Here is a 12084-nt window from a genome sequence, read left to right as displayed (position 1 = left end):
ACATAAGGCCCAGGGTCAGAACTGGCCCGACAAAGACTCAAATCTGCCCCACAGAACGGCTTTAGAAAATCTAAAGGAGGGTATCAAGTGTGGACTTTTAACTGTATTTTTATATCTTAAGTCAGACTTCCAGTAGCTTCTAGTAGCTACCCCTAAGATAAACTACTATGTGTGTTTCTTCGAGTAATGGACTGCATCAATTAGGGTTACATAAACAACAGTACATACATACAGTATATAAGAAGGCCTTTGACTGTGGTGCATTTATTCTGGTTTATCACTGAAGTCTACTTAGCCATCAAAGGAAAAGACCTGAGGAAACTGAGCCTAATCCTCATTGCTGTGGCCATAGGGTCCCTGTTTTTTCCTGCCCGTTTATTTTCTTATATAATAAGTGGGTATTAAAGATATCCAACCTGCTCAGACTGATAAGGGAGTGGAGGCGGTGGTCCAGAAGGTGCATACTCTCCTAGTATTGGGGTCCCAGGAGTGTTGGGGAAATCTGTAAATCCTGGCTGGTTGGAGAATCCCTGATTCCCTACAACAAAAATAATAGCAAACATTATTTCCATTGACCAAATAAAAACAGACCAGTAGAGACTTTTTTTCCCTGTTGCATAATAGTACTCAAGGCAACAGTGGAGAGAGAAAACTTCCTGCTGAAGAGTCAAAGAGCATATGTTTATTGTAGTGCTTGTAATATTACTTTGATTACCTCACATCTATCTTCTATGCTTATATAAAGTTTGTGCAATGATGCAGTGCACAATATATATCATGAGTTACAAGTGGGGATAGCATGGAAACCATGGAAACGTAATTTTCTGGACATTTCTGACCAAGCAAACAGTCCTCTTTAAAATGGTATCAATTAATGAAAAAAAATTGTCAAACAAAGTTGCACAGAAATACATTTGTCAGGTTTTTAAATCCATCTGATTAGAATCGGTGGTTCCACATCAGGTCATGGCTCTTGAACCATTTTATAAATCAAAATGAAGTTTTTCTTAAGACCTATTTAAAATCTTAACCAAAAAAAATCTTGACATGAAATGGCTATTTAAGACAGCTTTTTTGGTATACAGCTCTTTAGCAGTGTAATCCCTATAATAATCCCTTACACCACAGGGTAAGGGATTATTGGTATGCTAATGGACCGGTGTGGTAAAGTGAATCTCTCTGAATTTGGGAAAGCGTTTCACATCAAGTAATTTTGTGTTTTTGCATCAGTAAAAAAAGACTATGGAACAAAGTAAAACAAGAAATACAGAAAAGACAACAGATGCTAACATACAAATATGACCACAGGATACAAAAAAATAGGGACGGTAACTAAACCAAAATTACATCTATCCATCTTATAGACCAATCTCCAACCTAGGTGTAAGACATTTTTTACATTTAAAATTTGTATATTAATGTATAGTCATTATTTTTTTTACATTTCAGAATTTTTAATGAGCAAAGGAGGTTAGGGGGGTTAGGATTAGGGGGTTAGTGAATGTGAATAAAATTGAATCAGACTTAAAAAAAAAAAAAAAAAACGTAACAAACATCACTATATTTTATTTATGTTAGTTATAACTTCCTCTCTTCAAATTCTAACAACAACAAAAAAAAAACCTCTTTCATACCTGGCCGACTGTACTCTGGGGTGTTTCTGCCTCCTGCATTCAGACTTTGGTAAGGGGATGATGCTGGGCCCAGAGCAGCAATCATTTCCATCACATTTGGTAAGACCATGTGACTTGGACTGACTGTGCGACAGCGTTTGAGGACTGGTCCATCAGGCTCCTCTTTTATGTGAAGGTCAGGTTTAACAGGCACCGGCCTCCAACCACATACTGGGTCTATAGTGATCTCCTCATAGTCTGAACTGAGGAAGGGAGGCAGGGGTGAGACATGAAAATTGAGGGGGAAAAAAAAATAAATAAAAAATAAATAAATAAATGAATAAATCGTGAGGCTTTTATCAAATTCTGTTCAATTCTAATATCATGTCTCCATAATTCATTAATTGCAGTTTTACTTACAGTGGCTTGCAAAAGTATTCGGCCCTCTTGAACTTTTCCACATTTAGTCGCATTACAGCCACAAACATGAATCAATTTTATTGGAATTCCATGTGAAAGAACAATACAAAGTGGTGTACACGTGAGAAGTGGAACGAAAATCATACATGATTCCAAACATTTTTTACAAATAAATAACTGAAAAGTTGGGTGTGCGTAATTATTCAGCCCCCTGAGTCAATACTTTGTAGAACCACCTTTTGCTGCAATTACAGCTGCCAGTCTTTTAGGGTATGTCTATACCAGCTTTGCACATCTAGAGACTGAAATCCTTGCCCATTCTTCTTTGCAAAACAGCTCCACAACTGCCCTGTGACGGCCTCAGAGGTTGTCTAAGAGAATATTGGGAGCAACAACACCATGAAGTCCAAAGAACACACCAGACAGGTCAGGGATAAAGTTATTGAGAAATTTAAAGCAGGCTTAGGCTACAAAAAGATTTCCCAAGCCTTGAACATCCCACGGAGCACTGTTCAAGCCATCATTCAGAAATGGAAGGAGTATGGCACAACTGTAAAACTACCAAGACAAGGCCGTCCACCTAAACTCACAGGCCGAACAAGGAGAGCGCTGATCAGAAATGCATCCAAGAGGCCCATGGTGACTCTGGATGAGCTGCAGAGATCTACAGCTCAGGTGGGGGAATCTATCCATAGGACAACTATTAGTCGTGCACTGCACAAAGTTGGCCTTTATGGAAGAGTGGCAAGAAGAAAGCCATTGTTAAAAGAAAACCATAAGAAGTCCCGTTTGCAGTTTGCCACAAGCCATGTGGGGGACACAGCAAACATGTGTAAGAAGGTGCTCTGGTCAGATGAGACCAAAATGGAACTTTTTGGCCAAAATGCAAAACGCTATGTGTGGCGGAAAACTAACACTGCACATCACTCTGAACACACCATCCCCACTGTCAAATATGGTGGTGGCAGCATCATGCTCTGGGGGTGCTTCTCTTCAGCAGGGACAGGGAAGCTGGTCAGAGTTGATGGGACGATGGATGGAGCCAAATACAGGGCAATCTTGGAAGAAAACCTCTTGGAGTCTGCAAAAGACTTGAGACTGGGGCGGAGGTTCACCTTCCAGCAGGACAGCGACCCTAAACATAAAGCCAGGGCAACAATGGAATGGTTTAAAACAAAACATATCCATGTGTTAGAATGGCCCAGTCAAAGTCCAGATCTAAATCCAATCGAGAATCTGTGGTAAGATCTGAAAACTGCTGTTCAAACGCTGTCCATCTAATCTGACTGAGCTGGAGCTGTTTTGCAAAGAAGAATGGGCAAGAATTTCAGTCTCTAGATATCCAAAGCTGGTAGAGACATACCCTAAAAGACTGGCAGCTGTAATTGCAGCAAAAGGTGGTTCTACAAAGTATTGACTCAGGGGGCTGAATAATTACGCACACCCAACTTTTCAGTTATTTATTTGTAAAAAATGTTTGGAATCATGTATGATTTTCGTTCCACTTCTCACGTGTACACCACTTTGTATTGTTCTTTCACGTGCAATTCCAATAAAATTGATTCATGTTTGTGGCTGTAATGTGACAAAATGTGGAAAAGTTCAAGGGGGCCGAATACTTTTGCAAGCCACTGTATATAGCACCAGTTCCCAACAACAGTCATTTGAAGGGACTTTATATTATGATGAGCTTTCAATATTAAAGAGAGAACCCAAACAATCTGATGATTCCCAATTAACAACACTGGGGTGATGAATGGAAACTAATGCTCCTGTTTTTTTTGGGGGGGGGTTTTTGGGTTTTTTTGTAGACCCATCACTTGTTGTCCTCCGCTTGTTCTGTTTCCTCATGTTTTTTTAAGAACACACCACAGCATGTTAAGAAATGCCAATAATAGCTATTTCTGCTAATAGCACTTTTGGAAGCCTATTGTCAGTGAAACAAAAATTTTTCATGTCTGTTAAACTATGTTATCTTTGGCATTTCTCATAAATTCAACTAAAATGGGAACTAATTAAGTGCGATGGCAATGGTCTGCTATTAAAGTGCCTAAAGATGCTATTTAAAACTAGTTCTTGGATTAGTTTTCTGTTATGTGTAGAGACAAGACTAGTTCATTTCTTGAGTTGAGTGCCTTTTTTATGCTTGAATGATTCAAAAGGTCAGAGTTAAGTTGTTCAACAAACAAAAAATAGTCCTCTGAAAATGGTCAGGTACAGACTCGGCAAAAAGTAAGTGAAAAAGCAAAACTTTTAAAGACCTGAAAGACTAGAGAATTATTGCTCAAAAATAACTGAAAGCAAAATATAAAGAAATTAAAGGGGACTCAACATTTTTGTACAGTCCTGTGTACATATTGCATTATTGTGAAAATTTTTCTTTTTAACCACAAAAATGTGGTGAATTGAAAATCTGATACCAAGCTCTTTAGATAAGATGGCGGTTTATCATTTTTCAGGATTATGGCAAATAAAGAATTACTGAAAACTTTGTTTTTGTTAAAAATGACAGCAGTACAGAAGTGAGTATATCAATTAAATTCAATTTCATTTTACTTGTATGTATCAACAGAAGTCGCCTCAGGTGCTTTATATTGTAAAGACTGTAGAGACATACACACAAAGCACCAACAATCAAATTATCACCTTGGAGCAAGCACTTGGGACAGTGGGAAGGAAATACTCCCTTTTAACAGGAAGAAACCTCTGGCAGAACCAGGCTTGGGGAGTAGCAAGCATCTGTCATGACTGCTTGGGGGTGAATATCATGACCCACTGGGTCATGAATTTCCTGAATTTCCCCTCCCTTTCTGTGTTCTCAGCCAGCTGCATCTACCATTGTCTGTATACTCTTACATTTATTACAATTTAAGAAATTTCACTTATTTTGAGATTCTATAACTGTTATGTAACTATTTACAGTAATAACACTTACTTTTGGATATAGACAAGAATCCCAAGCATATACTGGTCAACCTCCAGTCCTTCTAGCAAAGCTGTTTTACTGTGAACAAGAGGGGGAAACAGCTAGTGAAAACTTTATGCCAATTACTGATTATGAAAAAAGGGCAATAAGTCATTGTTAATTAACTTACTTGCAAACGGGGCATCGCCAGGTCCCTCTTTCACAGTTTAGCTGCAAATAGGACTCCAGATCGAAACACTATAAAAAAGATCAAAGATTTCCATGTTGAAAGAACTCCACTGAATTTATCTGGAGGTATAAGTAATAAGTGCACACATGACGTTACCTGTATGTGCCTGCAGTCATGGCCTCTGGCTGGCAGCTGGATTCGTTTGAATGTGATGGGGCATTTGAGAGAAACTTTAATAGCTGTCTGCTCCACTCCATCCTCCCCATTTAGACCAGGGGTTCCAGGAATGGTGCCACTGCTGAAATTTCTTTTTACTGAAACAAAATGACCATAAAAATGAAAAAGATGACTACCCGAGTGCTCCTAGAACTGCTTTGAGGAGAAAACTCTACAGCCAAAATAGACAAAGATTTTTCTGTATCAATGTTGATGTGAAGACTGTTTGTGCCGTGTTGATCCCCTTGCAAAGTTTCTTTCAATAAATCCCCAAATCAGTTTGCTTTCAATGGTCAATTTTTATTTTCCACAACAGGAAGTCTACAAAGTCAGCTCCTTCATTCTGTATTCTCTGTAGCTTAGAAGATAGAATGGGTCATTTACTAATCGAATGCTTTGTGGTTCGATCCCTGACTATGCTAGTTTGCATGCCAAATATCCTTGAGGAGGCTGCTAATCCCAAAGCTGCTATTTGATGCATCCATCAGAGTATGAATGTTAGATAGAAAGCACTTACATAGAAAAAAGTGCTTGTATGAATGGTTGAATGAGACATGTTGTACAAAGTGCTTTGAGTGCTCAGTAGTGCTATACAAGTACCAGTCCATTTGCCAATTGCTACTTTTCACCAATACTGAATACAATAAGGAATTCAGTTCATAAACTATCATCCTCTATAGTGTTCAATGATTATCATTATCATATATCTAGAGTTTAAATCTTTATTGTCTCTCCATTTTTCAAATCTGTTTCCTTGCCTATCCCGCATACTTTTAAAAAACCAAGATGGCTATGGTAAAACTGTTCAACTCGAGGCTTAGTAACAGAACTTTGCTAATCAATATGCGACCTCACAGAGGCTATGGTCATCTTTTATATTTAGCCCGTGCTGCATACACACTATACCAAGTTGTACAGGGCTTTCTAGATCACTGAATAGCTGCACAGCGTGGCAAAATGTTAAGTGGAAACCAGTGGGCCCTGCTGTAGCTGATGAGGTTGATAACTCACTCTTTGTAATGCAGTGCTCGGCCGGCAGCAGTCTCTTCTTCATCAGACCCTGCAGAACAGACCTGACAGATGGCCGGTGCACCAACTGTAGCACAAACAGGTGGGACTGGGGACAAAGAGACATAGGGGGCAAACCGGAGTTCAAAATGAGGTTAATTCATTAGTTCAATGTAATGTACTGTAATAAATTTTCTACATTTCCGTGACTGAGTCAGGAAACAGTCACATCGAGTGACTTACACAGCAGCATGCTGTCACTGTGATCTGTACAGTGTTGCGCCCTGGCTGACACACTTGCTTTAGATACAAGGGCTTGTGGGAGGTTTTGTTGTCACCTCTTTCAATGGACAGAGGAGTTGCATTAACACTGACCTGATGAAAATGAAGAAGAGAGAAGAAGAGAAAACGTCAACAAAATCCTGGCAAATTGTGTTTAAGATCTCTTCTAAAGGTGGTAAGTAAAGTTGAAATGTGGGGACAGTTACCTCTTCAAAATGTTATCTCAAGAACTGTTTATAATTAGTCACAGGAAACCAAAACCAATAAATACAAAACATATCCAGCTTTCTCAGCTATCTCTAGTATAGACCACTGAGTTTTAGACCATCAGTGTGATGACATTTTTTAATCCAAACTTTTTTCCCCTTTCATAGCCATTCAAATGCCTCTTTAAGGGTTCAGACTTGGCTTTAGGTTTAAAGTAACAATTAGGTTCAGGGTCAGAGTTTAGTGCTTAGTCTAATGGTTAAACCTAGGAATAACAGACATATGAATGCACTGATAATAAATGTCCATACAAAAAGCCAAACAAACATACCTGTGTGTATATTGACGTCCACAAATATATAACAGATATGGATGCTTACTTGCACAGAGGCAGGCCAGTTAGTGTTCATTTGTCTGTCTTCGTGGTGGTAACACTTAAACTGCAGCTCTAAATCTGGCCTGTGGAGGGAGACACAAAACAGCTGTCAGGGGAAAAGACTGGGTGGGGTTATCAGACATTCTTCATTTGTTTTCTTTCTGCTGTTTTAAATTGCTCAGGAAGAGAGCAATTTATTTTCATATCACAGCACAGTGTCCCTCAAATATTTTCAAAAAGAAAAAATAACATTTTTTCTTTTTTTCTGTCATATCCTGGTACAATGGTGGATGATGATATTAAATGTGGTCAGTGTATGTACAAGTAATCTATGTAAGCCAAAGCTCAGGCTTCAAACTGTTCCAAACACTGTTTCTCACTTTGTTCTGCTCTCGTCATGTGACTGCAGTGTTGTTCTTTATACCTCATCATTAGTGTTTTGTAGACAGAGTCTCGCAGGTGGAAGGCATGGTTGCTGACAGCCAAGTTGTGCTCCAGTCTGAAAGGCTCCAACACTACACCATCTCGTACAGGGAAAGTCAGACGCAGGTCGTCACTGGGGTTACCTTGAATGGAAAGTTGCAGTTTCTGATGCATCAGTGAATTTAAGGTCTATGTGGTGCCTTGACAGACAACTGAGGCAAGAGGTTGTGATCCATTTGAAGAATTTTTCAAGTAAAAAAGACACTTTTGTTTATGCTTAATTTTATCCTGACAGGAGTCTGAAATAAAACAAAAGTAACTGTACCTTTTTAGATGAATAATAAAAACCTCTGACCTGTATGTGTTCTCATTTACATTTTTTTGTGATCAGTTGTTCTTTCGTGGATACAATGTTTATGACTCAATCAATTTTTAATTAAACATTTTGATGTCTGTTTGTTTTCTCAATTGTTAATTATTCTTCTTCTCTGTTATCAACACCGTGAGAGCTGAGGTAGAGGCAAGTTTTCAGTGCCATTCGTCAGTAAGATTAAGGAAATGCTACAGAGCCTAAATTCAAGTAATTTGTTATTTGCAGTCAAGCTTCATCTATATATCATCTTTAGCAGTGTACTTTCTCTGTGGCAGCTGAGTCTCACCTGTAAGGGGCTGCTGGGTGTTGATGTTGGCTTTGGTTTCTGTTGTAAGGTAGGGGGGTTTGGTTTCCTGGCCTGGAGAAAGGTAGGGAGGTATGGAGGTCCCCGGTGTCATTGGAGGGGTAGGATTCCCTCCCATTGGCGAGGTGGGATACCCAGGAAGCACTCCACCCCGAACTGGCTGAGAGACGAGGATGAGGAATATTTAGAGCATCAAACCTAACTAAAAAATAAAAACTATATTTTTGTATATATAGTGCGTGGATGCATTTGGAAAGTATTTTCAGCACTTGACTTGTTCCACATTTTGTCACGTTACAACCTTACTACTAAATGGATTAAATTGGTTTTTCAACTCTCTACATGCACAGCCCTATGTAATTTAAGCACATGTTGTTCTTTAATTTATGTTCTTTAACTTAAGGGGATTAGAAAAGTGCAAAAAGCATCCAGGACAGAAATAACTGCATTACACTACAGAACAGAACTTCGGCTCTTTGTAAGTACCTGTACAGACAGCATGCTAACGCTAAGCTAGCCAAGAACCCTGAGTAATATTAGAGCTGACTGAATTCTAACCTCAGCAGCCAGACGCTGAATTTCAACAGGCAACAAAAGCAGTGATGAGCAGTCAGGCTGCAGCCTGAATACCTTTCTACCTGTTCATGTTTCTACAGTAGAATCACTGCGGTGACTGCTTTGAAGTCTCTTTGTGCTGGTTTTCATCTTTACTTTACACTGTTAGCTAGTGTAAATACTGAGAGAAAAATCATGTGTGTCCTCATTAGGATAGGGATTTGTGTTAGTGTGTGGGACTGTAGCCTATAGATTCATATTGTTAAATTATGTTAATTATGAGACAGTGATTTTCAGATAATTTTACAGAGAACCATGAAAGTAATGTAACGAGTAGTGTCACAAATTACTTTCTTCAGTGTGTAATTAAGTAACTACTGCATTAAAAATGTATTTTTGTAATATGTGTAATACATTTTTGGAGTAACGACCCCAACACCGATCATAACAAACAGGTGCAACACCTCCATCACGCACAAAAATTTGACAGTATGCAAATAATTACATGACTGTAATGACTTTCATATGTTGTTCTTAAATCAGAGTTGGTGAGAACCTAATGCGAACTGACAAGGAATCGAATCTAAAAGTGATATCGATAATGGAATTAAAACTGCTAAATTCTTATCAAATTATATGATGCCCCATGATGAACATTAGCAGTAGAAACAAGCTTCTGCTTTACAATCCTTACACAGTGCTGCAACCAAACATCACGACTTCAACGTATAATGAATCAAAAACAGAATGAATTAAATTCAAACATTAAAAAATACTTAAACTTTTAATTTTGAGATATTCAAATCTTCATAAAATATAGGAAGCCATAAAATTTTAGTATAACAAAGCTAAGAGAAACTGAGCTTAAAGTCTTCAGTGTTGACAGCATGGGGTGAGTGCATGGAGGACTTACCCCGTTCACTGCAGCCTGTGTGAAGGCATTGTATCCTCCTGGTCCTCCAGTTGCCATGCTGCCCTGACCATTGAAAGGCTCTGACTGAAGACCACAGAAACCAAACATGACATTGAGTACCCAGGTATGTGGACACAAAGATGTGGAGAAAACACATCTGCAATTAATGCAATACTTTTGTTAAACCCCTTGGATGAAAGGTGAGAGTCGGCACTTCACTCACATTGTAATTATAGGGCCCAAGCACAAAATTGTGAAGGCCCTAATGTATCTACTCTGTGAAACGAATAGAATATTTAAAGGCCTAAAGATACTCAAAAACCAATTCAATTTTGCACATGCAAACTGGTGAAAATGTCTGTATTTTACTGGTTTTGGACATGGACAGAGCAAAATGACTCAGTAGTGACCCCTAAAAAAATTGCAAAGAAATAAGCCCACAGGTTGTGTTTCACATACATTAAATTTGAAATTTGGCAGACATGTAGCATCTGTAGATGCACAAAAAATCCGCTAGGAGTGATACCCTAAACTCAACAGAAAGTCTACCATTTTGAATCGAAGATAACAAATTTTGGCACCACTTTTACCATTTCAACATGGCGAATTTAAATGTTTTGCCATGAAGCACGAAACTCAAAGACACATTATCCAACATAACGCTGTCTCTCCTAAGCTTCTCAGGGGTCATGAGCGTCCAGAAATGAACACATTGATATGACAAATCTCAGCAAAAGTTGGAGTAGTGATAGACGTAGCGATACCGCATGACAGTAACATCAGGAAGAAGGAACACGAGAAGCAAGAGAAGTACCAAGGTCTCAGAGAAGAGCTTGAGAAGATGTGGAAGGTGAAGGTAACAGTGGTCCCAGTGGTAATCGGAGCACTAGGTGCAGTGACTCCCAACCTCAGTGAGGGGCTCCAGAAGACCCCAGGAACAACATCTGAGATCTCTGTTCAGAGTCCTAGGAACAGCTAAGATACTGCAGCAAGCTGTCTATACCTTAGCGCTTGGAAAATGCCAAGCAAAGACTCACAGCCTTAGGCAACTGCTTGAAAAGGTATACCAGAGAAAGAGAAGGCAGTAGAATAAACCAGCTGAACCACAGAACCATCCAAGGTGTACTCTCAGTGGCAGGGGAACAATATGAGAAAAGCACCACCAAAGCTAGAGCCTGAGCAATACTGGAAGAGCATATGGAAGAACATAACGGCAATGCTCAGTAGCTAGTGGATCTAAGAGCAGACCACAGCAACCTCCCGGAGCAAGTTCCAGTAACCATTACAGTGGCAGACATCCAAGAAAGGGTCTCCAGTATGAAGCACTGGACAACACCAGGCCCCAACATGATTCAGCCTACTGGTTGAAGAAGCTGACTGCATTCCATGAGCGTCTGGCAGAACAAATGAACCACCTGCTAGTTGATGAGAGACACCCAGAATGGCTAACTGAAGACCAGACAGTTCTGGTTTTCAGTTAGCCCTAGAAGGGACCGGCCCCATCTAACTACCAGCCAATAACCAATATATAGGTATAGTTGTGCCAGAGGAAATAGTTTCAGCATCTGCTTTTATTTTCTGTACATTACAAGTTTTATTTTGGAAATTATAGATAGTCAAATATCCTTAAAAATTATGTTAATCTCAAACATCCCAAAGCTGCTTGGCTCTGTTTTGTGGTCACCTTATAATACTGAGGAGGATTGGGCTGTCCAGCTCCCGGGGAAAACTGTGCTGGATTGTGTGATCCAGCAGAGTAGTGTCCCATGTGAGGCATCCGGCTGGAGAGGTAAGAGGGTGAGGTGGCGCATCTCTGCTGTGAACCAGTGGGGTATTGCAGAGGCTGGTTAGTGTACCCTGACATCCCACCAGAGCCATACTGTGGTCCAGAAAAACCCTGGAAAAAGACAGAGACGGTAAAGTGGAATTAGAGTTGTTTAATCCATAATTTAAATGGGAAAGTATGATATTGCATGAGTTATCAAGTAAGTATCTAATTCTTTCTGCTTTTTGAATAAACCAAAATAGGACAGATGAGAGGTAGTTAGCACTGTTGCCTCACAGAAGGTCCTGACTTCGACTCATCTGATCGGGGCCTTTCTGTGTGGAGTTTGCATGTTCTCCCCATGATTTTGTGGGTTCTCTCTGGGTACTTTGGCTTCCTCCCACGGTCCAAAGACAATTAGTGGGGATAGGAAGTGAAATGAGGTTTTTAACTGGTGACTATAAATTGCCCACAGGTGGTAATGTGAGTGCAAATGGTTGTCTCTTTGTTAGCCCTGTGATGGATTGGCGATTA

The 12084-nt window shown here is 39.6% G+C and overlaps 1 protein-coding gene across 7 annotated transcripts in view; it reads right to left on the bottom strand.

The window, feature by feature from the left end:
- Positions 1–12084, bottom strand: part of zmiz2 (zinc finger, MIZ-type containing 2) — a 32863-nt gene that overhangs the window by 2181 nt on the left and 18598 nt on the right. For all 7 annotated transcript variants that reach the window (XM_025908666.1, XM_005449487.4, XM_005449486.4 and 4 more), the window contains 12 exons: positions 11470–11682; positions 9786–9869; positions 8300–8477; positions 7642–7783; positions 7222–7300; positions 6596–6727; positions 6356–6461; positions 5285–5442; positions 5129–5196; positions 4969–5037; positions 1635–1876; positions 417–538 (listed from right to left, as the gene is read on the bottom strand). In XM_025908666.1, the coding sequence (XP_025764451.1) occupies positions 417–538; positions 1635–1876; positions 4969–5037; positions 5129–5196; positions 5285–5442; positions 6356–6461; positions 6596–6727; positions 7222–7300; positions 7642–7783; positions 8300–8477; positions 9786–9869; positions 11470–11682 (1593 nt within the window). The remainder of the gene's footprint in view (positions 1–416; positions 539–1634; positions 1877–4968; positions 5038–5128; positions 5197–5284; positions 5443–6355; positions 6462–6595; positions 6728–7221; positions 7301–7641; positions 7784–8299; positions 8478–9785; positions 9870–11469; positions 11683–12084) is intronic.

Source organism: Oreochromis niloticus, linkage group LG7 (genome assembly GCF_001858045.2).
Source record: "Oreochromis niloticus isolate F11D_XX linkage group LG7, O_niloticus_UMD_NMBU, whole genome shotgun sequence".
Taxonomy (NCBI): Eukaryota; Metazoa; Chordata; class Actinopteri; order Cichliformes; family Cichlidae; genus Oreochromis; species Oreochromis niloticus.
Note: the sequence above shows the minus strand (reverse complement) of the source record. Positions and strands in the feature narration are given on the sequence as shown.